General features: G+C 54.1%; 10 protein-coding genes across 10 annotated transcripts; 5 read left to right on the forward strand and 5 right to left on the reverse strand.

The window, feature by feature from the left end:
- Positions 1 to 98: 98 nt before the first annotated feature.
- IWZ02DRAFT_431328 (uncharacterized protein) lies at positions 99 to 3,701 on the reverse strand (the record flags this gene model as incomplete). The annotated part of the gene is made up of 1 exon (XM_066766155.1): positions 99 to 3,701. One exon carries the CDS (start codon positions 3,699 to 3,701, stop codon positions 99 to 101), a length of 3,603 nt encoding a protein of 1,200 aa, XP_066624314.1.
- A 164-nt stretch (positions 3,702 to 3,865) lies between these two features.
- Positions 3,866 to 5,726, reverse strand: IWZ02DRAFT_416107 (major facilitator superfamily domain-containing protein; the record flags this gene model as incomplete). The annotated part of the gene is made up of 2 exons (XM_066765782.1): positions 3,866 to 4,829; positions 4,890 to 5,726. The coding sequence occupies 2 exons, from the start codon at positions 5,724 to 5,726 to the stop codon at positions 4,005 to 4,007; spliced, it is 1,662 nt and encodes a 553-aa protein (XP_066624315.1). The 3' UTR covers positions 3,866 to 4,004.
- Positions 5,727 to 6,582: 856 nt separating this feature from the next.
- Positions 6,583 to 7,702, forward strand: IWZ02DRAFT_199429 (S-adenosyl-L-methionine-dependent methyltransferase). Its single transcript, XM_066762540.1, has 2 exons — positions 6,583 to 7,244; positions 7,308 to 7,702. The coding sequence occupies exons 1-2, from the start codon at positions 6,711 to 6,713 to the stop codon at positions 7,671 to 7,673; spliced, it is 900 nt and encodes a 299-aa protein (XP_066624316.1). The 5' UTR covers positions 6,583 to 6,710; the 3' UTR covers positions 7,674 to 7,702.
- IWZ02DRAFT_199422 (uncharacterized protein) lies at positions 7,504 to 8,733 on the reverse strand. The gene has a single exon (XM_066762539.1). The coding sequence runs from the start codon at positions 8,688 to 8,690 to the stop codon at positions 7,731 to 7,733; it is 960 nt and encodes a 319-aa protein (XP_066624317.1). The 5' UTR covers positions 8,691 to 8,733; the 3' UTR covers positions 7,504 to 7,730.
- A 129-nt stretch (positions 8,734 to 8,862) lies between these two features.
- On the forward strand, positions 8,863 to 9,919 carry IWZ02DRAFT_199485 (short chain dehydrogenase/reductase family protein). Its single transcript, XM_066762542.1, has 3 exons — positions 8,863 to 8,949; positions 8,999 to 9,546; positions 9,597 to 9,919. Exons 1-3 carry the CDS (start codon positions 8,920 to 8,922, stop codon positions 9,814 to 9,816), a joined length of 798 nt encoding a protein of 265 aa, XP_066624318.1. The 5' UTR covers positions 8,863 to 8,919; the 3' UTR covers positions 9,817 to 9,919.
- A 358-nt stretch (positions 9,920 to 10,277) lies between these two features.
- On the forward strand, positions 10,278 to 11,295 carry IWZ02DRAFT_199685 (Mss4-like protein). Its single transcript, XM_066762543.1, has 2 exons — positions 10,278 to 10,548; positions 10,746 to 11,295. The coding sequence occupies exons 1-2, from the start codon at positions 10,480 to 10,482 to the stop codon at positions 11,097 to 11,099; spliced, it is 423 nt and encodes a 140-aa protein (XP_066624319.1). The 5' UTR covers positions 10,278 to 10,479; the 3' UTR covers positions 11,100 to 11,295.
- IWZ02DRAFT_445952 (uncharacterized protein) lies at positions 11,260 to 15,188 on the reverse strand. The gene is made up of 3 exons (XM_066767199.1): positions 14,857 to 15,188; positions 12,221 to 14,799; positions 11,260 to 12,173 (listed from the first exon to the last, which is right to left on the reverse strand). Exons 1-3 carry the CDS (start codon positions 15,008 to 15,010, stop codon positions 11,364 to 11,366), a joined length of 3,543 nt encoding a protein of 1,180 aa, XP_066624320.1. The 5' UTR covers positions 15,011 to 15,188; the 3' UTR covers positions 11,260 to 11,363.
- A 114-nt stretch (positions 15,189 to 15,302) lies between these two features.
- Positions 15,303 to 17,744, forward strand: IWZ02DRAFT_431335 (CASP C terminal-domain-containing protein; the record flags this gene model as incomplete). Its single annotated transcript, XM_066766156.1, has 4 exons — positions 15,303 to 15,456; positions 15,511 to 15,678; positions 15,726 to 16,579; positions 16,626 to 17,744. The coding sequence occupies 4 exons, from the start codon at positions 15,303 to 15,305 to the stop codon at positions 17,742 to 17,744; spliced, it is 2,295 nt and encodes a 764-aa protein (XP_066624321.1).
- A 2,045-nt stretch (positions 17,745 to 19,789) lies between these two features.
- On the forward strand, positions 19,790 to 20,674 carry IWZ02DRAFT_374591 (uncharacterized protein; the record flags this gene model as incomplete). The annotated part of the gene is made up of 3 exons (XM_066764769.1): positions 19,790 to 20,003; positions 20,058 to 20,464; positions 20,507 to 20,674. 3 exons carry the CDS (start codon positions 19,790 to 19,792, stop codon positions 20,672 to 20,674), a joined length of 789 nt encoding a protein of 262 aa, XP_066624322.1.
- A 1,021-nt stretch (positions 20,675 to 21,695) lies between these two features.
- Positions 21,696 to 23,769, reverse strand: IWZ02DRAFT_199438 (phosphatidylinositol N-acetylglucosaminyltransferase GPI3 subunit). The gene is made up of 5 exons (XM_066762541.1): positions 23,636 to 23,769; positions 23,556 to 23,587; positions 23,473 to 23,507; positions 23,035 to 23,423; positions 21,696 to 22,987 (listed from the first exon to the last, which is right to left on the reverse strand). The coding sequence occupies exons 1-5, from the start codon at positions 23,650 to 23,652 to the stop codon at positions 21,934 to 21,936; spliced, it is 1,527 nt and encodes a 508-aa protein (XP_066624323.1). The 5' UTR covers positions 23,653 to 23,769; the 3' UTR covers positions 21,696 to 21,933.
- Positions 23,770 to 23,863: the final 94 nt, after the last annotated feature.

The following is a 23,863-nucleotide window of genomic DNA, read 5'->3' on the forward strand; positions in this document are numbered from 1 at the left end:
GCAGCGGGCACTTTCCTCCACCTATCTACTTGTCCATCAACATATCTATCATATATACAAAGACCTTCTCGTACACAGCGGCCCCTTGCAACCAACCTCTACAGGAACATTTCCCATACCCGGCCCAAAACCGTCTTCTTCTCCTTCTTCTTGCCTTCTGTCTCTTCACTCTCGCGGCCCTCATCCCCCTCACTCTTTGCCTCTGTCTCTGCTTCCCCGTCCTTTTTGTCTTTTATATCTTCACTTTTGCGGCCCTCCTCAACTCCCTCTCTCTTGGTCCCTGCCTCGACCTCCCCGTCCTTCTTGTCAGAAACACCCTCACCTTCAGTGAAAGCACTCTCCTTGCCCTCTTCCTTGATAATACCTACCTCATGCATGAGTTTCTCCGCTTCTGCGTCGTCGAGAAATCCGACGTTTGCGGGGTCGTTTTCCGCGCTCGACAGCTGTTCCCGTAGTTGTTGTTCTGACACTGCCTCTGCCTCTGTCTCTGTCTCTGCATGCCGCTGCTCTTGCACCGGCTGCGTTTCTGAATCCCACGCCAAATTTTGTCCTGGGGGCATGAAATGCTTGGTGTAGTAGCCCGTGACGTACTCCACGTTGTCTGGCCGTCTTTCGGCCTCTCCATCAAAGGAACCCGAAGAGGAACTGGAGCTCTCCAAGCGCATCGCGTCCGAAGCCGGTGGAGGTGCCAGCCGGTCGTCATCGTTTCGCGCCTCTTTCTTCATCAACTTATTTTCCTGCCCAACCTTCTCTTCTTGAGTCGGAGCCCGTATGTGGCCGTCTTCATCACGATGGAGCTGTTCGCCCGGCTGCCAGTGCAAGCACCAGCCCTGCGCGTCGAGCGGACGGGCATATGGCCTCCCGGAGCCCCAGGTCGCAAAGGGCGGGCGTCTGTCCTGCTTCTCGAGGCCCGGCGCGTCGACGAGCGAATCGGGCATGCCCGTCGACAAAGGGTCTCGATATCTTGCGATGGCCTTTTGCATGAAATACTTCTTGAACGAGGTGGGACGCCAGGTCTGCTCCGTATTTGCCTCGACGGCCGCCGGGTCGTTGAGGTTGAGCTTCTCGCCCGGCAGCCAGTGGTAGTACAGGATGTCGTTGTATTTCTCCCGCCTATTTTCCGTGTGATTCTGCAGCATGTCGACGTATTGCGCCTCGTCGAGCTGCGGCATGGGATGATTGTCTTGTTTCGTTTTCCAGCCCTTGTCGGGGGCTGATTGGCGGCTGACGTGAATTCTCTCGTTTTTCCGCTTGCTGAATCCCGTGTCCGGTACCCAGTGGACGGTTCTTTGCTTGCTCATCAGGCCGAGCGATTTGGCGCACTGTAACAGCTCATGATACCGCGTTTCCCAATCGATGACCTCATTCCGATTGCCAACTCTGGATAGTAGACCGACCAGTTCAGTGTTCACGCTGCTACCGTCTTGGCTGCTCTCCCAGCCTTGATGTGACTGTTCTATTTGCTGCCTCTTCTGGACCAGGTTGACCAGCCAGTCATATTTGCCCTTCCACCTCGAATTCTCTCCGATACCCGGTGGGTCTGCTCGGACGATAGTGTCCTTCGGCCCTGCATCCTTTTTGACGTCCCATGCGGCTGACTGGACTGCAGGTAATAGGCTTGTCACATCGTCTGGGCCTCTTCCTTGATGTAGATCTCTTGAATCCTCTTCAAGTCTTTCTCGGAGCATACTTACAAGGGTGCCAAAGCCTTTTGGAGTCCGGAAGCCGCGCTGCTTGGAGGCATGCTGCGATTTCAGCCCCAATTCGCCTCGCTGTTGATTCAAGGCAGCATTTTTCGAGCGCATTTTGGCCGCGTCTGGTCCAATTTCCTCTCCAGCTCCGCTCCTGGCTTCCAAGGATCTGATGACTGCTTCTTTGGTGTACATTTCAGGCAACGCCTCGATGTGTTGCGTATGTTCCGGGAGCTCTTTGACAAGAATACGGTAAACCATTGGTCGCAATTCCCTTGTCAGAAATTGACGCCAACCTTTCAAATAAACTTCTACAGCAGAGTCATTACCCGATCCTGGCTGCGTGTCGCGCTCCACGGTGGATAAATTCCATCTTTTCGTCACCGACTTCAAAAGGACTCCAACGGGACCTGCATCCTTGACGCTCTTCAAGCTCTGACTTTCCCTTTTCACCATAGCATTGAATTGCTCCAGATTGAAGGTGCGGTGGAGAATCACAGTCTCACGAAATTGCAGACGTCCATCGCCTGGTTTGGAAATGCTGGCCAAAGTCCTGAAAAACTCCGTCTGACTTACGGCGAGCGTGTGATCCGTGACGCACCATACCGGGAATGCCATATCCTCCTCTCCATTCTTTTGTTTCAAAACATCATCTGTGATTTGGTTGACTAATGCCTCGCAAACCTCGGTGGGGTTCAGCCCGAGCTGCAACAACGGTCGGTACTCCATGGTCAGCCAGGCCATGGGCGGTTTGCGCAAGTCCAAGATGTGGTGCCATCTCGTGGATGTGGGTACGAGAAGCCTGCTTGTCTTCGACCATGAATCAGAAAAGCCAAGGTCGCCCATTGGCCTCGCCGACGCGTCAATTTGCCTTTTTCCCAAGTATTTTTTTGCCGCATTTTGCAACGCCCAAGCAAGATCCACGTCCTCGTCCGACAGACTCCAACGCGCGTTGTCCTTTTCGCCATTTCCTAACCTCATGTATACAAGCCTGCCAAAATTCGAAAGGGACAAGTGGGCATTGAGGCTGTCCTTCAATTGCATGGCCTCGATGATGAAGGAGCGGGCGGAGAGAAAGCTGTCAAACTCGAAGCCGCGTTCAAGGAAGCCATATCGGCGATGAAGCTCCCACGGCGTAGTTGTGGATAGCGAGACTAGATCTTCCTGGGTGGTGCGCTTGAACGTGTTCTCTGGCGCGGCAGTAGGTTCGCCGTGTTCATCTTTCAAGGTCGACAACCAAGGATCGGAAACAAAAGAGAGCGGATCCTTTTCGTACTGTTCTGGCTCGCGTCTAGTGTTCCCTGGAGTGGCAGTCGTGGTTACTGCGGGCTCGACCTTGCGCAATCTTTGCCATTGGCTCTTTGGCGCGGCGCTTGTTTTTTTGGCTTTACGTTCAGGACGCACGTATTCTTGAGCGTCTTCGTCCTCGTCGCCAAATCCCCCTCGCGTCACTGTATATTTCTGACCCTCGGGTTGTATAGCAGTGGGAGCGGCAGACCCAGTTTCAAGATGTGCGTGTTCATTTTCAGTCTTTGGCGCGGCGCTTGTTTTTTTGGCTTTACGTGCAGGACGCACGTATTCTTGAGCGTCTTCGTCCTCGTCGCCAAATCCCCCTCGCGTCACTGTATATTTCTGCCCCTCGGGTTGTATAGCAGTGGGAGCGGCAGACCCAGTTTCAAGATGTGCGTGTTCATTTTCAGTCTTTGGCGCGGCGCTGTTTTCTTTGCCTTGATGCGCAGGACGCACGTCTTCTTGAGCATCTTCATTCTTGTCGCCAAAACCCTCTCGCGTTACTGAATGTCCGGGCACTTCGGGCTGTATGTCGGTGGAGGGAGCAGACCCAGTTTCGAGGGGGGCTGCGTGTTCATTTTCGGTCGAATACAGCCGGCGAAAAAATAACGGTTGGCAATTGAAGCGGCGGTAGCGGCGCGAGGTGGAAGGGGAGAGCAAGCGTTTGGCATGACGGATGGAAGACGCTTGAGGAGCGTGACCGCGGAGGGCTGTGATCATTTCGACATTGTTCAACAATGGGGTGCATTGGTCGAGTAGACGTTGTCATAGCTTCCGTGGAGTCGCGTCGGGGAAGATGGACGCCGCGGCCACGGGCCGATCCACGCACCGGCGTTGTTCTTCCCGACGGGACTCAACACCACGGCATCTTCGTCAAAATTTTTGTCAATTTGATCATTCATGATTTCTGTATTAATTGAATTCCTCCGTCTATTGGTATTTCTATCAAACAATCTCGTGCCTTCATGCCATCTGTCATGCCACGCCATGCCATCCATGCAGTCTACAAATCCAATTCAACCGCTATGCAAACATCTTGTGCCCATCCATGCGCTTCCTCCACTTTTCACCATACTTCGCCATGGCCCAAATGCAATAGGTGCCCCAAAAAAAAGAAATGACGGCCAAACCAGTAAACAGCCAGCCATCACCAATAGCATCAATCAGCGGCTGCGCAACAACGCTGCCGACGCAGCTAAAAATGTTGCGGACAAAGTTGTTGAGCGCAATACCATTGCTCGCCTTCTTGGGCATGAACTCGGTCAACATGGTGGTGACCATGGAAAAGATGAGCATGCTGCCGATGCCGAAGAAGAAGTTGGCCACCATGGGGACCAACCAAAAGACGCCTTTTTCCGCCGTCCACCCGTACCAGACGAGCGCGCCAGGGAACAGCACGCACCCGAGCCACGCGTTCTCGCGCATGCGGTCTTCGGGCAGGAAGTGCAGCTTTCCTGTGACCGGATCGACCCGGTTCTTCCGCCGCGCCTCGCGGAGCATGATGTAGTCGATCCAGCGCCCGCCGAAAACGCTTGTGAACATGTATCCCAGTGAGTTGGGAATGTACAGCAGTCCGACTATGAGCGTCGAGAAGTTGTAGGGCGCTACCTTGAATGTGGCCTCGACCGAGATGTTGAGCACGTACAGACTGGCAAAGGCCATGGTGGCGTAGCTGACGACGAGGAAAATGGCCGGGAATTTCAGGTATAGGATGATGCCTAGTGGATCAAGGAAGCAGCGGCGGAGAATTCCAAGGTAGTTTTTGGCCTTGACTTGGGTGCTTTGCCGGGTCGAGATTCTCTGCAAGGCAGGGTTCGTGGTTGGCTTCTCCATGCCGCTTACCGACGCCTCAATCTCTTCGGTCGTGTTTGCTCCAGCCAGAGGGTCAGGCGAATCCGTCTTTGTAACCGCCGGTTTGCGGTGAAGCGTCTCGGGCAAGCAAAAGCATATGGTCAGCCACACAATGCCTCCGTATATCAGCAGAAACCACTGCGTGCTCCGCCAACCCAGCCCTTCGGCCAGAGCGCCACCTATGATGGGGGCAAACAGCGGTCCACACAAGGGCCCCAAGTAAAATATTCCCATGCCGCGACCTCGCTCCTTGACCTCCCACACGTCGGCAATGGTCCCACCACCAACGGCCTGCACACTTGCCGATGCTCCGCCTGCAAACACTCGCATGACGATGAGCATCGAGATGTTTGTCGATACGGCCGAGAGGACTTGAAAAATTAGGTAGAACGTAAAGGAAATGAGGTAGATGTTTCGTCGGCCCAAAGTCTCTGAGAACGAACTCCACCACAGCGGAAATATCGACATGGCCAGCATGTAAAACGACACGGTCATATTGGCAATGGTGGCGGTAGTGTTGAGGTCCGCCGTCACTTCGCTGAGGGCTGGCAACAGAATGGCAGATCCCATAGGCGCGGCAGCTGCGGTAAAGGCCACGACCGCTGTGATGGTCCACTTTATCTTGCGGCTATACTCGTACGGGTTTGTCACTTCGGGAATGAGTGACAGGTTGGATAGAAGGCCTCGTCGTTCTTTGCGGGGAACCATGGTGGGGGGCCGAAACACTGTGGAGGACCGAGTCGTCGATTGCTGCAACCCTGGAGCGGCACCGTCATCTTTATCAGATACTGATGAGCTGCTGGACGCTGGGTGCGGTTGCTCTTCTGCTGCCTCGAGATCGTGGTCTTCCTTGCTCGTCGACTCGAGCGTGGGCTTCTTTTCGTGGTCGGGCATTGTTGGCGGCAATTGGAGTCTGGTCTAGACGACCTCAATTGTCGTAGTGAATAGTAATAGTCGACCGGTGCAGAGCGTCCTTTGCCCAAGCTCTTTCATCTGGAGTCGTCTTAAAGTCTAAGATTTTGTTCAAAACAGTGTTGACGCTTTCCGCCTTGTTGTATTTCCCCAGCTCTTTCGTTTGCTTGCGCGCACACGGGAAGCAAAAAATTTGAATGGTCCTAAGCGCAGGCCAAGGGAGGAGGCAAGGAAGGAGGGAGCAGAGATGGCATAGGGCCACAGAAGGCCAGAAATCACCAGGTATATTTCCCATGGATGGGGACGATCCGCGCCACTTGCGGTAGGCCGCAGGGTGGTGCATGTCGAGGTGTGAGCAGAGTGAGGGCAGTGTGCCGATTATCCGCTGTCCGCATGCAAAAGTGGCGGAGGAAAATAAGCACGGCTAAGCACTTTTTTTTCATCAACGCTGCTGACCCCCTAGTCCTTGCTCCTGTTCCTAGCTCCCATTGTCAAACCTGAGTTTTGGGAGCCGCCAGAGCGGTGGTGCGAGGAGTAGCGTTCCTGGCCAGCTTTATCCCATGCCGGTCAAGTCTTGCGCGCATGGCAGCAACAGTCTCCTCGGCAGTTGCACGGAACACAATTGAAATGCCGAATCTTTGAAAAAACCAACGTGTCTGACCCACATTCTTTCGGAGCTCGTTGTTCTCGGCTGCCCGTTGCCTCGGCATGCAGGCGCAAGAGTGTGTTGATATGTAAGCCCTACCCAGAAGCCGCAAGCCACACGAGGGCGCCACAGCATGACCTCGATGCGAGCGTGCGGCGGAGCGACATCGGCTTCCACGGCATCATGAGTCGGATCCTGGCGTCGAAACTGCCGGCATACCTCTGCCATCACCCGTCACCATCTCTTGTCATTCGCCAACGACTCAAGACAAGGAAGTCACCACCTTCAAAGAGAGCACCTCTGATAGGTATTTTGCGGCCATGACCGACGCTTCCACCGCCGACCGTCCTACCGACGCCCGCGCCCGCCTCTTGTCGCACTTCAGCTCGACTGCTCCCCAGGACCAAGGCGCCAAATGGGACGAACTGTGGTGCGACGGCTCCTTCTTGCCATGGGATAAGGGCTTGCCAAACCCCGCTCTGCGCGACCTGCTCCAGAACAACCTGCCTGATGATGTACTTCGCCGGGACGAGCCTCCACTTCTCCCGGATCCAGTGGTGGATGGACGAAGGCGTCGCGCACTTGTCCCAGGTTGTGGAAAAGGATATGACGTGCTCTTGCTTTGCGCCGCTGGGTATGAAGCGTGGGGGCTTGAGATTAGCCCTGCGGCTGTTGAAGCAGCGAAACAATGGGTAAAGGAAGCAGAGGAGCGTGGTCTGAAAGATGGATACGAGACGTTGAACGAGAAGTGGGGAAGAGGTTCAGCGAACTTCGTGTGCGGAGATTTTTTCAAAGACGATTGGCTTCAAAAGATAGGCGCGGAAGGTGGATTTGACGTAATCTATGATTATACCGTACGTGCTTTTGGTCCCATGGTAGTGTTGTAATTGTACTGGTGGAATGGCTGATAAATGCAGTTTTTGTCTGCGCTCCCACCGGCGCTTCGCCCTGCTTGGGCGCTGCGAATGTCGCGACTCCTTTCTCACGATCCGCGCGCCGCACTTGTCTGTGTCGAATTCCCAACGTACAAGCCTCCTTCCACTGGTGGTCCTCCATTCGGATTGCCGTCCAAGGTCTATGATCAGCATCTGAGCCGCCCTGGAGATGAGGTGAAATATGATGAGGACGGACATGTGATTGAAGAGACTGATCAGTTCGGCTCTTACATTATCCCCAAAACAAACAAGGAAGGGCTATACAAAGAGGCGCACTTTGCACCTCTGAACACCCACGAGATTGGCAAAGGCACGGACATGGTCAGCGTCTGGCGGCATCCATCGTAGGAGCGAAGCCGTAAAATTAAGTCCTTGAAGACCACAATGGCGAAATGGTGTAGAATCTTAGGCCTTCCTGAGCGAGTTGTAGTGTTCTCCTAGGCCAAACCCGTGCTTGTAATATGCCAACCACAATTCCTTCTCTTCTCCGCGCGCCTTTCCTCCTGCTCCAGGCTCAATGGTATTCACTCTGCCATCGGCGTGGAGAATCTTGATGTTGACGCCATAAGTCCTCGCAAGAGCAATGAGCTCCATGTGGCCGCCCCATTCGCCAGTGTCGCGAACCTTGACGACGTAGGAATCCAGCGGCTCTTCAAGGAACGGCATAAAATCGTCGGCGTGACTCGAAATCCAATCCGCAGCAGCACTTCTAACAACCTTGTAGCCTTCTGGTTTCTTGTCTCCCTGATCAATGACTGTCGGATCTATCCACGGCTTTAGGTTGAGACCTTGGCTGGCCATTTGGTCCGCTATTGCACTGTAAAGACAGTGGCCATCCGCGCGAATCACCTGTTCCTTCAGACCAAGCTTGTCAAATTGTTCCAACAGCGATTCTCGCTCTTTCTTCCGCAGGTCGGGCATGGACTGGGCCTCTGCCGCCGCTTCAGCCGCGAGAGCTTCTTGTTCCGCAGCACGACGTGCCAGGCGTGCCTTTTGCCGATTCCCTTTACGCTTAGGCCCTTGATCTTGTGTGTCTGGGGTCGCTGCGCCGTCGCTTGCAGATGGGGTATTGGAGTTGGAGGATATCGATAGATTATGTGTAGCGGCTGCGAGGCCATCGTTCTGCTCTGCCGCCTCTTCAGTTTCGAGAGCGTCGGTCGCGCCTCCGGCACATGGGGCATCCCCAGAGACTCCTTGAAGCTCTGCCATCTCCTGCTCTTGCCGCTCCTTGAGCTCGAGTTCCAGTCTGGCGCATTCGTCGTTGACGCCTTTGCGGGTCTTCTTAGTAGCGCCCTTTTTCTTCTGGGTGATGCGTGATTGGAGGTCACGCAGTTCCTTGCGATGTCTTGCTTGGAGTTCGTCCATGGCTGATGGTGTTGGCGTAAAGGTGTAGAGGCTGTAGCTGTGGGTTTGGAGGAAGCTTCAAGGTTCAGCCACGAGCCACATGGAGACAAGCCACAGTCGAGCCGCCCCGCAGTTCGGGGAGTTCCCAATTGGGACCATGGCCGGAAGCCTCGGTCAAACTTCCCCGGATTAATACTTCCTTTGATAAAGAGGACAAGTGAGGACTTTCCATCTTCATCAACTGCACAAGATGGATTCTGCAAGTCTTTTTGATGTCAAGGTAGCAATGCTGTACACGGCAACACCAAGTCACAGCTAACACGGCAAAGGGCAAAGTCGTCCTCGTTACCGGCGGAGCCAAAGGCATTGGTCGGATGATATCCGAGGGATATGTCACTAACGGAGCCAAGGTGTACATCTCGTCAAGAGACGCCAAGGCATGCGAAGCCGCCGTTGCAGAGCTGAACAAGGCCGGCCAAAAGAGCGGCGGCACGGCTCACGCCATCCCCGCCGACTTTTACAAAGAAAGCGACTGCAAGAAGCTGGCCGAAGAGTTCAGCAAAAGAGAAAAGAAGCTTCACGTTCTCGTCAACAACTCTGGATCCAACTGGGGTGCCCCGTACGAGCAATATCCCGACTCGGCCTGGACCAGAGTCTTGACTTTGAACTTGCAACGCGTGTTCACCATTACTCAATTGGTCACCCCTCTTTTGGAGGCTGCAGCCGTCGAGGGCGATCCGGCCCGCATCATTAACATTGGCTCCGTTGATGGGCTCAAGGTGCCCGCACTGGAGACTTTTGCCTACTCCAGCAGCAAGGCAGGTCTGCATCATTTGAGTCGAGTGCTCGCACATCACTTGGGACAGAGGAACATTACGTATGTCGGCCGAGCCTTGCAATGAATGCTTCATGACTAACCGATTATAGATCAAACACCCTTGCGTGTGGACCCTTTGAGTCCAAGATGATGGCCGCTACTTTGAAAAAGTTCAAGTCTGACATAGAAAACTCTGTTCCGCTTCACCGCATCGGGAAGCCGGAAGACGTTGCTGGCGCCTGTCTTTTCTTGTCCAGCAAGGCTGGGGCCTATGTCAATGGCGCCACTATTTCATTAGACGGCGGTAGCACTATAAAGGCAAAGATGTGAAAGATCCTCTCTAAAAGCTCGCTGGTTATTCTTGGAATTGTACGTCATACATAAGGACTGGAGAGGCAGTACAGAGATTTGCATTGACAACGAGAGCATTGACTGCAATCCGTTCAATCTGCAGCCGGGACGAAAATTGGTGAACAAGGGCTAAATAGTCCGCTGGACTCGCAAGACCAGCCGGACGAGGAGCAACACGAGCGCCAATGCAAACGAGTATGTGGTCCAAGCAAGCAACATTGCGGGGGACGTTGGCTCACCGACAAGAAAGCGGCGCCTCCGACATGTACCCATGTAGATCTTGCTGGAATCGAGGGCGGACGGCTCAGTGCCAAAACCTCCCGAAAGGCCCAAGTACACGGGAAGTGAAAGTCAAGACCCACACAGCCAATGCCAGCAGTGCATTAGATAAATACCTCTAGGAATTAGCAAAAGACGAAGGAATTGAACAAGGCCCCCCGCTCTTATCGCGGCTGAAGAGCGTGGAGATGCGGCGGACGTTACGGAACTGTACTGGAAGAGACGTGGTGTGAAAGTTGGCCGAGACCCCGCATAAGTAGACAACCGCCCCCACAGGAGACCAACTCTTGCTCCTCCAACACTTCCTTCTCTGAACAACAATTGAACGCGAAAGACTTTTGAAGCAAAGAAATTATCGGAATCATGACGGTCACCGGTGGATGCGCCTGCGGCAACATCAAGTACTCGTTTGAAGGCGATCCAAACGGCGCGGTAAGCATCCACCCAATCCCACACCCCGCACGAGGCAGACAGGCTTGCGTTCGGGACGGACCGCCATGATCCAAGCAACCACCCAGCACAGCGGTGGCTGCTTATCTGACGGTCCGGGCCACGCGCTTGTGCGACATTCGACGTCCAAAAAGACCATCGACACTAATCAAACCCACGCTCTTTCGGGCACACGACAGGCCCTCTGCCACTGCACCGCGTGCCGTCGCAGCTCCAACAGCACGTACAGCCTGAACCTGATGATCTCGGAGGACTCGTTCAAGCTGGCATCCGGCTCGCCCAAGACGTGGTCGCGCGTCGGCGAGAGCGGCGGCAAGGTGACGAACCACTTTTGCCCAGAGTGCGGCACCCTTCTTTTCGTCAAGGGCGAAATGCTGGCTGGCACCACCCTCGTCAAGGGCGGCACGCTCGACGATTTGTCCCTCATCGACCACAACGAAAAGTACAAGCCTGGTGTTGAGCTGTACTCCAAGAGCAAGTTTTCGTGGCTTCCCGATCTCCCGGGCGTCCACAAGGTCGAGTCCATGTCGTAAGAGGTGGATGGGTTGGGAAGGGAGAGGGAGGGATGGATGGATTAGAGTAAGGTGGTGAGCTGCTTATATACGCGCGTTGCTTAGCAAGACATCAAGGTGCTGCAACTGGCCCGCCTTGCCCTTGTCGCGCGAATCACAGCTCGGGTAGCACTGCATGTGTTTACTTTTCACAATCATTTTTGATGCTTTGTTCCATGATCAGCTGCATATGTGACTTTGTTTGTACATGCGAGGGTATCATGCTTGCTTGCCTGCTCCGTTTGCTCAACTGACGTGCTGACCGCTCGCGCCGTCAGTGATTATCCGCGGCCCCATACTCTCCATCTTCTCAATCACTTCTACACTGGTGCTCAAGTTGGTTGCCCCGCTCAATGCCCGCGCAACGCTCGTCTCATTCTTCTCCCTGACCAGCCTCCTGAATGCGTTGATCAGGAACCCGGAGAAGATGTCGATTGACCAGTCATCTGGAATCACGCCTAGCACCTGCTGCACGTCGAACCAACTACCAAAGCGCTCGAGCAACTCGCCCGTCCGCTCAATACGGTCTGAGATGTCTTCGATGCGCAGGAACTCGTGGAGGAGGTAGCCAAAAAGCCGAGCTTGCTCCTCGTGCGATGGCAGTGCAGATGTAGGAACGCCGCCAGTGGTTGGACGGTAAATCGAAGACCCGCCCAACAGGCAGTAACTGATGGCCGTGTCAAAATCTCCGAGCCCATGTGTGAGCAGACGGATGGCGTGTTCGTGGCGGCCTTGTCGCCCATTCAAGATGATCATTTCAGGGACGAGTTCACGCTCGAATGGTGCGAGCCGTGTGAGGATGGCATCCACTTTGTATGAAGACGCGGCGTCTTGGCCGGTACCGAGTAGCTGAAGCAATCTCAACCGGCTGTGCCACCATTCGGCGTCGAAGGAGTTTTCGGTGATGAATTGACGATAGGTTGGTTTAGGAGCTCGGAGCGCACGATACGTTTCGTACGTCTGGAGCAGCGTGTCTTTGGCTTCTTGCGATGTTTCGAGCTTTTCTACGACTATGTCGAGATAGAAAGATATGAGGTGGTTGGCATATTGCGTTTGCTTTTCAAGTCAGTACAATTCATCGCATGTCTTGTGAACTTTCTTACCTTTTTGCCGTAGACAAGATATTCAAGATACTCCTTGACTGCGCCTGGCGCCTTTGCTTTGAGCAAATCCACGGCCTCATCGTAGCGGAACTTGACTCGACTGTTCTCGTCCGCAAAAACTTGAACGCCCAACTTGGGATTGCGATTCGCCAACCAGGTGCCATACTCTTCAACAACAGGTCGATCTCGAATTCTTCCCAAATATTTGCGGAATTCAGACTCTGCATCGGGAAAGTCGTTGCCCTTGTTCGTTCCCGAGTCAATAATGCGTCTCCAAGTTGCGAGGACGTTGGCAGCCTGCTTGCGACTTTGATACAAGCGACTGAGGACGTAGAGGCGCTTGTACTGCTCCAAAAGCTCGACCGCTCGATCCCAGCAGTCGACACCATTGTCGACGAGCGCGTTTAGTTCGGCGCGCAGCGACCCGGGGGTTGCAGGACCAGGCGGACTGCAAGTGTCGAGAAGCAATAATAAGTGGAGCAAGGCGGCATCCACACTGAAAAAGACCTCTTTCTCGTCGGCGACACTGCCGAAGCCCTTTTTCCTCCGCCACCGCAGCAAATAACGCTTGACTAACTGAAGAAGGGTGTTTGCAAGAGGTCCAGTCGGATCCAGAGACAAGTCTGCGAGGTTCTCTTGCAGCAAGAAACCCTCGACGACTTCTTGGATGCCTCCTTGTATCCAGATGCCCCTTGGTCCTTGCAAAACTTCGTCCCTGAGCACCGGCAAGAGAGCCAAGATGATTCGGGGATCGACTTCGCCCTGCTGCAATGCTTCTTCCGTCTTGCTCCTGTGCAGGTCATCAATAGCAACGCCAAACTTTGTCTGGATGATTAGATCCATGAAGAGCAGCAAAGAAGCCTTTTGGCGGATGTAGGTGAATCCAAGGTAATCTGCCTCGGTTCGGGGTTCTAGGCCTCGGATGCTGTTCAGCAAATAGTCGACGTTCTGACGTCTTGGACTGATGATTTTGCTGCCCGGTGTGGAATTCTGAGCCAAGGTGAGTTTTGCATCGAGTTGGGCAATCAGTGGGTTCCTGACGATCCACCAAACCTCGTTGTCATTCCAAAGCATATTGCGCGATCTAAATCGACATAAGCTGCTCGTGAATGCACGCTCGTCCTTCTCTCTAGCAACCTCGGCGTCCTTGTCAACTTTTTCGCTCTGAGGATCTGGCGAGTCCTTTGTTTTCAGACGCAATCGCCGGGGTGAGAGCATGTCGCTAATCTCGGTCAAGTTAAGCTCGCTCTCTGTCGTTACAGTCCGAATGCCCAGAGCTTGCGTGCTGTGGGTAAGGAGGCGCGATTCATCTTCGGTGGTACTAGGCAGCGCCCCCAAGTTTAACCACTCTCTTGATGCCGCATTTTCTCCCGGATCCATGTCCCAGCGTTGCACTTCGACACCCCTTGAAACCCCCGACGTGGTCCGGCGCTTGATAACGGCCAGCACAAAGCCCTCTTCAGCAGCTTCACCGCCACTGAGCGAGCCACTCATGGCCATGGTTGGATCTATCCCAGAGCCGTCGGTAATCAATGCCTCGGGGTAGGTCTCAAACTCGAGCGTGCCGCGGACTACATCGCCGTCAAGGTTTACAAACATTCCAACTCCTGGCTCCTCCGGCGTCGTTCCAGTTGTGAGAAGAAATTCAGTGGGAGTGGGAGACACAACGTGTGGCTTCAGAGGTGTAATCTTCTTTTCGACAGGGGGCGAAGGTTGTCTGATTTCGGATGCTTCTTGCGGAACCGGAGGCAGAGCCTTGTCCTCGGTAGTTGGTGCCTGAGAAGGTGGGCTTGTAGACCTCGGAGGAGGAGTTTGTGCTGGGCTAGGCGTAAATGATCTTGTCATAATATCTGGTGTGTCGAACCCGTGCCTTGTGCTTTTTGGAGGCCTTGGACTTGGGCTGGCCAGTCTTGATGGATCAGATGGACCACTGCTCTCTCCACCTTCTTGAATAGTTGCGCTGCTGGCAGATACACTTCGGGATATCCCAGGCTGCGTGATTGAAATGTCCTCGGAAGCTCCGCCGACATGAGCATTTGCTTCCTCGTCCAGAGATGATATTGGAAAAAGGGGAATCTTTTGCTGGTGCACAACATCCAGTAGAGCATAAGAATGTGCATCCGCAACGCACGCGAACCCATCGCGGCGAGATGTGGACAAGCAGCCCCCCAATTCGATATTTCGAATCCTCCGCGGTTCCTCACCAATCCGGACCAATTGCATGCGACTCCGCAGGCACATCATTATGACAACCCCCAGCTCCGAGTCATTCTCCGGTGCACCATTGAGGTCTACTCCCCCTACCCATAAACAGCTAATCGGCTTCTGGGAAGCAAAGGCGGGTGATAATTCCGGCAACGAATAAAAGGTGAGCGCGTTGTTGCAGAGGACACAAGCCTTGTTGACCTTGGGAAGTATGAGAATCTGCTGCACCCCTATGCCTGCATCCTGTGTGTAGCCCGGCTGAAGTCTCGATGCGATGATGAAGCTCGGTTGCCCAAATGGATCGCTAGGCTCGGGTGGTATGAGGACGAAGTGCAATATCTCAGCCGCGGAGGTGCCAATGTAAAGGTTGTCATCTGCAAGATGGTCAGCCAGGAAAGCTCAAAACTGAATGGAGCTCAGTCAGTACTAACTCCAGAACTCGGCGCAAGTAATCTTGACATCTTTGTGATTTCCTTCGGCGGAGAGCGGTATCTCAGAGAGGACCTTGCGGAGCGTGTACGATCCAGTTTGCGTGAGGTTGCTCCGCCATTTCTGCGGGCTTCCGGAGCTCGCTGAAGCTTCCATGTCTTGAGGTCATGGCAATTGACGTCGCCAGGCAGGTCCGAGCTCTCCAAGCTTCATGGCGGGTTGGTGGTGGTGTTGGGTCGTTCCTTGATCTGCGGCCGTACCGTCGGCTGAAGTTCCGCAACCTGACGCGGCCACGGCTCGCCTCCGCGACTTGACACCTCTCCTCCACATCAACATTGCCAGCATTCACCCTGCCCGCTCCATGCACCCCAGAAAACGATATTGAAGCCATACCGACGCAATCACATAGTCGCCGAGCACACGCGAACAAGTCAGTCTACGGTCGGCCATGGCTGAAGCCGTTAACCCCAGCTCTGCCGATGAGAGCTCCACGTTGAATGCGACGGAAAATGGCCACGAGCATATACCTCCGATTCGAGAGTCAGACAGCGCAGACGCGACAAACGAGAACAACTTTCAAAAAGCTATAGCTGCCTGGCGAAGTACGAAGCCGTGTCAGCTCAATCTGGCCAGAGGCAGCCACTAACCGCACTCAGATGTCAACCTCGCGGGCCTTATGCCCACCCTGGATACTGCAGCTGCAGAACTCGTTGAACACCAACGCGACGCCCTCACTCAGCGGAAAGATTTGGCTCAAAAAACGAAAGACTTTCGGAAGCTGGACGAAGCAAGCAAGCTGACGGAGATCAAGGGTCTGCTCAAAGGTCTGTCGCCTGGAATGCTGTGTGATTTCGGCCACTGATCTGTGCAGCCTACCAAAACTTCATTGACGTCTTGACCAACCAATCCAAATCGATATCCACTGCTTTCTTCCAAGCATACACTCCCCTCTCCGAAGCACCAGATCCATATCCCCTGCTCGAGGCCTCTGTCGATTCGATTGTGACGGCTGAGGAGACGGTTCCAAAGCTCGCCGAAGAAAACCAGCGTCTTCAAAAGACTGTTTCCCAGCTCACAACTCAGCTCGAGGATACCGAGAACAAGTACGAAGAAGAGCTTGGTGCCCGCAGAGGCGTGGAGGAGAGCAGGGATGCTAAGATTAAAGAAGTTGAGGCTTCTTGGTCAGCGGTATTGGGCGAGAAGCAAAATAATTGGGAAGCAAAGGAAAAGGCCCTGGAAGAAAAGGTGGAGAATCAAGATCGGTTGCTCAAAGAGCTCAAGGCAAGCTACGAGGTCTCTCAAAGATTGGGCAAGGGTGAGGAAGAAGATGACAAGGTTGCTGGAGGTGCAACGGCTGCTGAACTGGAGATTGTCAGCTCGGAGCTGGACAGAACCAACCAGCGGCTGGCGGAAGTGGAAGCCAGGAATGAACAACTCAGACTGGAATTGGCCCAATCAACCTCTAACGCAAACAGTATCCAAGCCTCGGCCAAAGTGGAAGACGACCCTGCCTTTAGAAGACTGCAGTCTGAGAATTCATCTTTGTTGCGGAAGCTCGAGGCTGCCCGGTTCGAAAAGGATTTGGAAAGGCGAAAAATCGAAACCGAGAAGAGGATGCTGGAGAGGGAGATTGAATCGCTCAAGAGGGACCGCGATACACTACGAGAAAAGGTCAATAGCTGGGGTGATTACGACAATGTGAAGCGCGAATTGGAAGTTCTCAAGGTAGGAGACTAAAAGTTGATTTGGGATGGCTACTGACGCTCGATAGTCTATCGAATTCGCTACTGGGGACGACGACGACGCAGACTCTGCCGAGGAGACTGGGGCCGAAGGAGAAAAGGAGTTGAAGGGTAAAGGCGAAACATTGGAGCAGTTGCTTCTGGCTCGTAACAAGAAGCTGAGCAACGAACTTACTGTCCTTCGAGTCTCGCATCAAGATTTGCAGACAAGGCTTGAGCAGATGCAAGAGGAGTTGTCCAATTCCAACATGGAACTGGAAAAGACTCAAAAGCTTGCACAGACTTTGGAGAATGATCTCGTCAAGGTACAACAGGAGGCATCGAATGCATTCGACTCTTCGGCCATGTCTGTGGCGGGAACCTACACTTCTAGATATCAGAAACCTTCATACGGTGGACGAGGGGGCCGTTCCTCACCAACATCATCCATCATCTCTGGTTTCGATCCCCGAGGAACTCCCGGGGGCCTCGATCCCTCAAGAGCCGGAGAACCTGTTGGTGGGGGATCAGGCATACTGCCAATGGTCACTGCCCAGCGTGACCGGTTCAAAAAGAAGAATGCGGAGCTCGAAGCTGAGCTTCAAAAGACACAGCAGACGGTGTCAACACTCAGATCCGAAATTGCATCCTTGCAAAAGGACAACCTACAGCTGTATGAGAAGACGCGATACGTTTCGACCTACAACAGGGGACACAACGCGTCGGGGACATCGGCGTATTCCTCAAGCACAAACCCATCATCGATACAAATGGGAGATGGACCTTTGGATCGATACCGGTCAGCGTATGAACAAAACATTTCGCCGTTTGCAGCATTCAGGGGTCGAGAGTCCGCCCGGGCACTCAAGCGAATGAGCCTGCCAGAACGCTTGGTGTTTCGAATCACAAGAATGGTGCTTGCAACACGCACGAGTCGGAATCTTTTTGCCGCCTACTGCGTCGGTTTGCATCTGATGGTTTTTTGGATGCTGCTTTCTGGGACCGGCTCAGTTGCAGAAGAAACCATCAGCCTCAGCAATACCCATGGTGGTTCGGCAGCGGCAGCTGCGGGAGGCACTGGAGCTCTGAATGGTGGTCGAGGGGGTCCTCTTGTAGCCGCTGGCGACAGCGATAGCACTTGGCATCAAGAAGGCTTCCAAGACACGTAGTGACGAATCCTGAGTGGGCGAGGTCATGAGTGCCGGACACGAGTTTGACGGTTCCGAACCGTCACCAATGATATTCCGTCATCGGCGTGCCGAACCAACACGAGAAGCAGATGATCAAGTCTGCCGTCCAAGACGTCTCAATGCTAAAGACAAGACGAGGGAGATGAGCGACTTTTCGGCGCAGTACAGTATAGCATGGGGCCTGTTGTTTGATATCCGAGACGTCTACCTGAGCGATGGGTGGGATCCGTCCTGATTTGGACACAAGGCCGAGGAAGTGAGCGAGGTATGTACCTATACTGAATTTCTCAGCGCATACAGGGACGAGCATTTGGCAATCGGCGTGGCGTTTTTGTGAGTACTTTGCTCACGCGGACCAACCCCGCAGGCTCGCTCCTTTGCCCATATTCGACTCTGGAGCTCGAGGTAATGCATTGATGATTTTTCAAGACTGTCATTGTTGTCGGGTGGCTTGATGATTTTACATCCTCTTTTTGCATTTCAATCCTTGGCTCTGTTTATGAGAATCGACAGGATTAGGTTCTGCAACTTGGAGTTCCAACTGAAAGCTGGCTCAGCGCAAAGCTGACAAGTGTTGGTGGCTTTCAACCGAGGCCACGACAGTGCCAACGTCAAGAACAGCCCAGCTTACGCCGTGTTAGCGAATAGCTGGTAGACACAGCTCACATTTAGTCAATTCGCCTTGACAATTCGAGCCACTCTACTCATCACATCTTGATCCCAAGAAAGAACATTTTGCTCGGCTTCGGTTGAGGCGCCCGAAGACACGCGGCCGCTCCTCATGCGCAGCACTGCGGCAATCTGACCTCGTCAATCCAAGTTGGCCAGACGCACCTTCTCCACCACGGCGCCAAACACTACGTCCTGCGAGCCGACGGACCGCCACGATCCAGTGGATATCCGTGGGCGCAGAGGGAATGAAACGCATGGACGAGGCCGTAGCCAATCCGACCCCGGTTCCCGGCCAGCTCATCAGCACCCTCAGTCGCAAGACCGCTAATTACCTGCATCGGGGAGGCACCAAACGCGAGGGACGGCAAATAGCTGCACAAGTCGAACGACTTATGTGCTCAAATCTCGCCGCTTACGGTCTTATGCAGGGTCGGCGCTTACCTGCAGCCAGTCTGCGTGCTCTGATTGGCCGGGATGGCTCTTTCGTTGTCGACAGCCCCCGACCTGTCATACTCGCCGCATGTCGTACAGGCGGCTTTGCGGACTTGACGATGTGTTTGGAAGGCAAGAGATTCGACGACCAGGGTGACGGGGAAAAGAGGGATGGCTGGGTGGATGGTTGCTCACGGTCGATTCGCGGGTCACTTTGCAAACCACAACCACAACACAATGTGGACACAATCCAGGAACCGTGGTACAGCTGAAATTTGGCAGTCGGTGTCAGCGCGCACAGCCGAACAGACGGCCAGCGCAAGCCGCACTCTGACTATTCCAGAATCCTGCGTCAGAGCTCACGCGAGAGAGGAGCAGCAGCAGCAAAGGAAAAAATAAGTGCGGGGAGAGGCGTTTCTTTTGCCCCAACCTCCGAAGGACGACGCAGATGGAAACTTTCCAAAATAGAGCTATGGAGAAAAGAGGGAAAAAGCTTGGCCCGGGGGTGTGGCAAGGGTGTGCAGCCTCTGGCTTCCCGAGCGGTTCTGGGTGCAACGGGCACAGCCAATTAAGACGCCCAGAGTATTTTGAGCGACTGGATAGCCGCTCACGACACTACACTGCTGGTTGCACCGGCGGGTCCTGCTCGCAACCACCGCATTGCATACATATAAGAAAATGGAGAGCTCCTGGCCAGACACGTCTGTCCTTACAACACTCTGTTTTACCCTTCTCGACACCACGTCTCGTCGTTGACGTTTGACTGCCAGCGTGCTTGCCATTCTGCTGTTTGCCTGTTTGGGATTTTCCATTTCCGTCTAATTCTTTGGGAGTTCTAAAGCGTCCAATCGAGCTTTGGATTTGACATCCGGCTTGCGACATTTCAAGTCTGTCATTCGAACATCAAGAGCAACATCAAGATGCATTTCTCTCCCGCACTAGTCCTCCTCGCGGCACTTGCACCATGCAGCATCCTTGCGGCGCCCACAAAAACGACAAACCTCCAACGGCGAACCGACTCCAACACATCTTCGTCATCTTCGTTGATAGACGAGACATTCGACATCAGCGTCCTCTCGCAAATCTGGCAGCAGGCCAGCAGCTGCGACATTAGCAGCGTAACCATGCCGCTATGTACGTCGACCAAGCACAGAGATCTTTTGACATTTAACTAAAACTGCCTTCCAGCCGATGCCTCGTCACCTACGCCCCTTCCTCAGCCCGCCCCCGGCCTAACACTCTCTCACGTCGCCGTCGGCCGTGGAACGCAAAACTACACCTGCAGCGGCCTGTCTGCCACGGAATCACCCAAAGCCCTCGGCGCCGTCGCAACACTCTTCAACGCAACCTGTGCCGCCGCCAACAGCCCATCCCTACTGTACGACACGCCAGCCATCGCCCTCCAATACGACATCCCCACAGCCGCATCTGCACTGGAAGCTTACTCCATCCTCCTCTCCGGCCACCACTACTTCACCAACGCGTCAACGCCCTTCTTCAACCTCGACACCGCCGACCACAACTGGGGCGTCGTGGCTTTGCAAAAGGCAGCCTCGGCGTCGGCACCATCGACCGGCTCCGGCGCCGCTGCCTCCGTCAACAAGAAGCTGAAACAGGACAGCGTCGATGGCGCCGAGAATGGCAGTTGTGCGTGGCTGCAGCTCGCCGCGAGAGATGAACCGGGGCTCGCGTGGAAGGAGGTCTACCGTCTGAATACGGCGGGGGGCAATGCGCCGGATACGTGTGAGGATATCGATGGCGATTTCGAGGTGCAGTATGCGGCGACGTATTGGTTTTGGAGCTAGATGGTGGGCTTCTTGGTGGTGTCTGGCATGCGGTCACGTCTTTTTCCCTTTCTCTGTCTATTCTCTTGCCCTTGTCGTTCTCTTCGTCTGTTGGTGAGGCGCGGCAGCGTGCATGCATGTATGCATGGCGAGGTGTAGGCACTGTTTGCTTCCTTGCTCTCACTCGTCAGTGGCCTCTCGGGCAGACGGATGGCGGTGGCGGCGGTGGCGGCGTCTTTGGAAGATTTCCTTGCCTTCTCTCGTCCAGGTGCAAAAATCCTGCTTTGCTTTGCTTTACTTGGCTTCATAGTTAGATACCTACTACCACCACCACACAGTCGAAAGAGGAAATTTTAGTGGGCGGCGTCTCAACGACTTTTTCTGTACATATTATATTCATTTCAGTCCGTGCAGTTGGATCAATGCCTTTCTTCTGCTTTGTTTCTATCTACGCTTTGGAACCATCGTACAGTACGTGCATTCAACAGACAGCGCTTGGTCACCCAGGGATGCTATCCAGCAAAGTAGCAGCATCCAAGTCGAAACTCCATACTCCCTCTTCCCCTTAACCGCTAAGCCACACGCGCCTCCGAGCCACCGTCGACCCGTCCAGTCCAGTCAAAACGACACGCACACGAACTCAAAAAAAAAAAAAATCCGAAACAAAACACCAAGGGCACTCAAATGCACCACCACCACCTCCTCCTCCTCCTCCTCCTCCTCCCAGCACCGGGACACCCTCCGAGCCGGCTGAAAAGGCACCAAAGCCTCCAAAAGCACTGAGATGCAACATTCATTTCGCATCGACAAAGACAATGCACAACGCCACGACTCGGCGCCACACAAACGCGCCGACGCAGACGTGGGACCAGACGAATCGCTAGAGCGACATTGTTAAGCGAGGTTTGAGAAAAGAGTAGGTTGTTTCATCAACGCGAGACAAGTAACTCCAACTGCCCCATTCGTGCGTGTCCGTTTCTCCGATGGTTGTGGCGATGATGGTGAAGGCTGGAGACGAGACGAGCCGAGCCGAGAAGAGACGACTCTCGCTTAAAGCGCTGAGGCAACTCCACGACAGACAATTCAAACACCCTTTGACGCCCGCCCGGTTCTGCCATGGAGGGTAAAGTATTCCGCTCATCTGGCAGGCCAAAGTCTATCCGTCTTATCTGGAGACATGATAGGTGGCTGACAAAAGGAAAAATCCGCGTTTGTTCACGGCAAACCGCCATTTGTGAGGACGTGCGTGTCTGAAAGACCAGATGTATGCATGTCGCCCTTCAAGCATCTCTCCTCTTCTCCCTGTGGCGAGTGCTCCGCATCCTCGTCACGCCACTGCGTTCCTGCTCGGACTGCTGCTGTTGTGATTGTTGATGCTGCTGCTGGGCCGTCGCCAGCTTCCTAGGCCAGTCGACGCAGAGGTCGATGTTTTCGCGCGGGTACCAAAACTCTAGAAACACAAATAGCAGGTAGTCGATGATGACGCACAGGCAGAAGAGCTTGCCGGCCCAGATGCCGCAGCCGTAGTACCGCTTGAGCCGGTCGATGAGGGCGAAGCTCTGCACGCCTGCCCGCCCGCGCGTCGCGCCCCATCCGCCGCTCGAGTAGCCATAGAACTCTTCTTCGCTGAGCACACCCGATATGCCGTTGTAGACGCGTTCGGTACGCTCGGCGACATCGGTCCACGAGTACATCATCTTAACTTGCTCATGAAAGCGCTCTGTGCGGATCTTGTTTGCTCGGAGATCTGCGATTGCTTTTCCCGTGGCTGCTACCAGGTCGTCTTCTTCGGGCTTTGCAAACGTCGTCATGTGTGCTGGCAGCACCTCCGGGATACCACCGACTCGAGTACAGACGACGTATAAGCCGCAGCTTGCGGCTTCGACAATGACGGTGCCAAAAGCCTCTGTAAGACTAGGGTGGAGATAAATGTGGCCTCTCACCATGACGTCCCGGACTTCCTCGTGTCGTACAGGGCCCAGGAGCTCGACGCGGTCTTGGAGCACGTTTCTTTCGAGCATCTGCTCGAGGTCAATAGCTTTTGGACCTGACCCGGCAATGATGAATCGGACATTGGGATGAGCGGCCAAAATTCGAGGAATGGCGGCAATCAGCAAATCTGTCCCCTTGTTGTAAAACAACCGCGAAATGACCACAATGGTGATGGTATCGTGAGGGCCAATTGTTTGCGAGACTGGGTTTCCAGACCGTCCGTTGGCCGCACCGTCCTCTGTGTCGTAGGACTTTGGTCGGAAATTTTCGGCGACTACGGCGTTTGGGATGACGGATACCATCAGAGGGTCAAGCGAGGCGCGCAAGACGGTGTTTTCCTTGCTGTACCGAGTCAGCATTCCATTGAAAATCTCCAGGGCTGTCCTTACCAGGTGTGGCTGACGCATATGACATGGTCCACATCACTGAGGGTGAATTTCAAGAGTTTATTGGTCAGAATGCTAGCCGCGTCTGCAAATCCAAACAGCGAGTGGTCCGTAAAGACGGTCCGCAGACCCATTGTGCGCGCATGTAGAATTGCCTCATGACAGAGACTACTAAGGCTTGCATGTCCATGTACAATCTCAATTTTTTCCCTGATGACAATGTTGCGAAATATGGGGAAGAATGAGAAGACGGTCGGAAAGGTAGTCTCGCGGTAGATGACGAGGAAGGGGATGTGGTAGACTTTGAGGCCATTTGTAAGGTATCTGATTCCTTTGCGACCTTCGTACGCGTGGGTAATGATGATGACTTTATGTCCGCGATTTATGAGCTTCTGCGCAATGGGTTAGCCATTGGACTCCTGACGGACTGTGGGGTCCCACGGTTGAAAGCTGGTATATGTGACTTTCCACGCCACCTGAGAAATATCAGAATTGAGTTCTTTGTCATGCGCTTCTTGACCGACCAGGTTGAGGAAAGAAAAAGTCGCTAATCATCCTGCCGGCATGTAAGTACGCGCGCAATCACTCGTTGGCAAGGACGTACGCAATATTGTACGGCATCTTGAGCGCCTTCTTCCGTTACGCCTTGTAACAGGAGAGTCAAGGATCAGACAATGCATCGCAGGTCGATTGGAACAACGCCCTAGACGGGTCAACCTCGAGAAGCGCCAGTTTGGGCAAACGCTGGAGCTCTCTCGTTGGAATGCGCGTCGGTACCACGGAAAGCACCCGCGACGGCTCCGCGGTGGCCGGGCGGTGTAGAGTTCTGCCG

Source organism: Phyllosticta citriasiana (genome assembly GCF_038021145.1).
Source record: "Phyllosticta citriasiana strain CBS 120426 chromosome Unknown IWZ02scaffold_4, whole genome shotgun sequence".
NCBI lineage: Eukaryota > Fungi > Ascomycota > Dothideomycetes > Botryosphaeriales > Phyllostictaceae > Phyllosticta > Phyllosticta citriasiana.

Bases quoted from the DNA above. Each gene is read 5' to 3' on its own strand.
- IWZ02DRAFT_199429 (XM_066762540.1), top strand. From the start codon at position 6,711: ATGACCGACGCTTCCACCGCCGACCGTCCTACCGACGCCCGCGCCCGC. The intron at 7,245-7,307 runs GTACGTGCTTTT...TGATAAATGCAG, and splicing joins ACGTAATCTATGATTATACC to TTTTTGTCTGCGCTCCCACC.
- IWZ02DRAFT_199422 (XM_066762539.1), bottom strand. From the start codon at position 8,690: ATGGACGAACTCCAAGCAAGACATCGCAAGGAACTGCGTGACCTCCAA.
- IWZ02DRAFT_199485 (XM_066762542.1), top strand. From the start codon at position 8,920: ATGGATTCTGCAAGTCTTTTTGATGTCAAG. The intron at 8,950-8,998 runs GTAGCAATGCTG...AACACGGCAAAG, and splicing joins CAAGTCTTTTTGATGTCAAG to GGCAAAGTCGTCCTCGTTAC. The intron at 9,547-9,596 runs GTATGTCGGCCG...AACCGATTATAG, and splicing joins TTGGGACAGAGGAACATTAC to ATCAAACACCCTTGCGTGTG.
- IWZ02DRAFT_199685 (XM_066762543.1), top strand. From the start codon at position 10,480: ATGACGGTCACCGGTGGATGCGCCTGCGGCAACATCAAGTACTCGTTT. The intron at 10,549-10,745 runs GTAAGCATCCAC...GGCACACGACAG, and splicing joins AAGGCGATCCAAACGGCGCG to GCCCTCTGCCACTGCACCGC.
- IWZ02DRAFT_445952 (XM_066767199.1), bottom strand. From the start codon at position 15,010: ATGGAAGCTTCAGCGAGCTCCGGAAGCCCGCAGAAATGGCGGAGCAAC. The intron at 14,800-14,856 runs GTTAGTACTGAC...ACCATCTTGCAG, and splicing joins TACTTGCGCCGAGTTCTGGA to ATGACAACCTTTACATTGGC. The intron at 12,174-12,220 runs GTAAGAAAGTTC...TGACTTGAAAAG, and splicing joins ATCTTGTCTACGGCAAAAAG to CAAACGCAATATGCCAACCA.
- IWZ02DRAFT_199438 (XM_066762541.1), bottom strand. The intron at 23,424-23,472 runs GTGGGACCCCAC...CCCATTGCGCAG, and splicing joins ACATATACCAGCTTTCAACC to AAGCTCATAAATCGCGGACA. The intron at 22,988-23,034 runs GTAAGGACAGCC...GACTCGGTACAG, and splicing joins ATATGCGTCAGCCACACCTG to CAAGGAAAACACCGTCTTGC.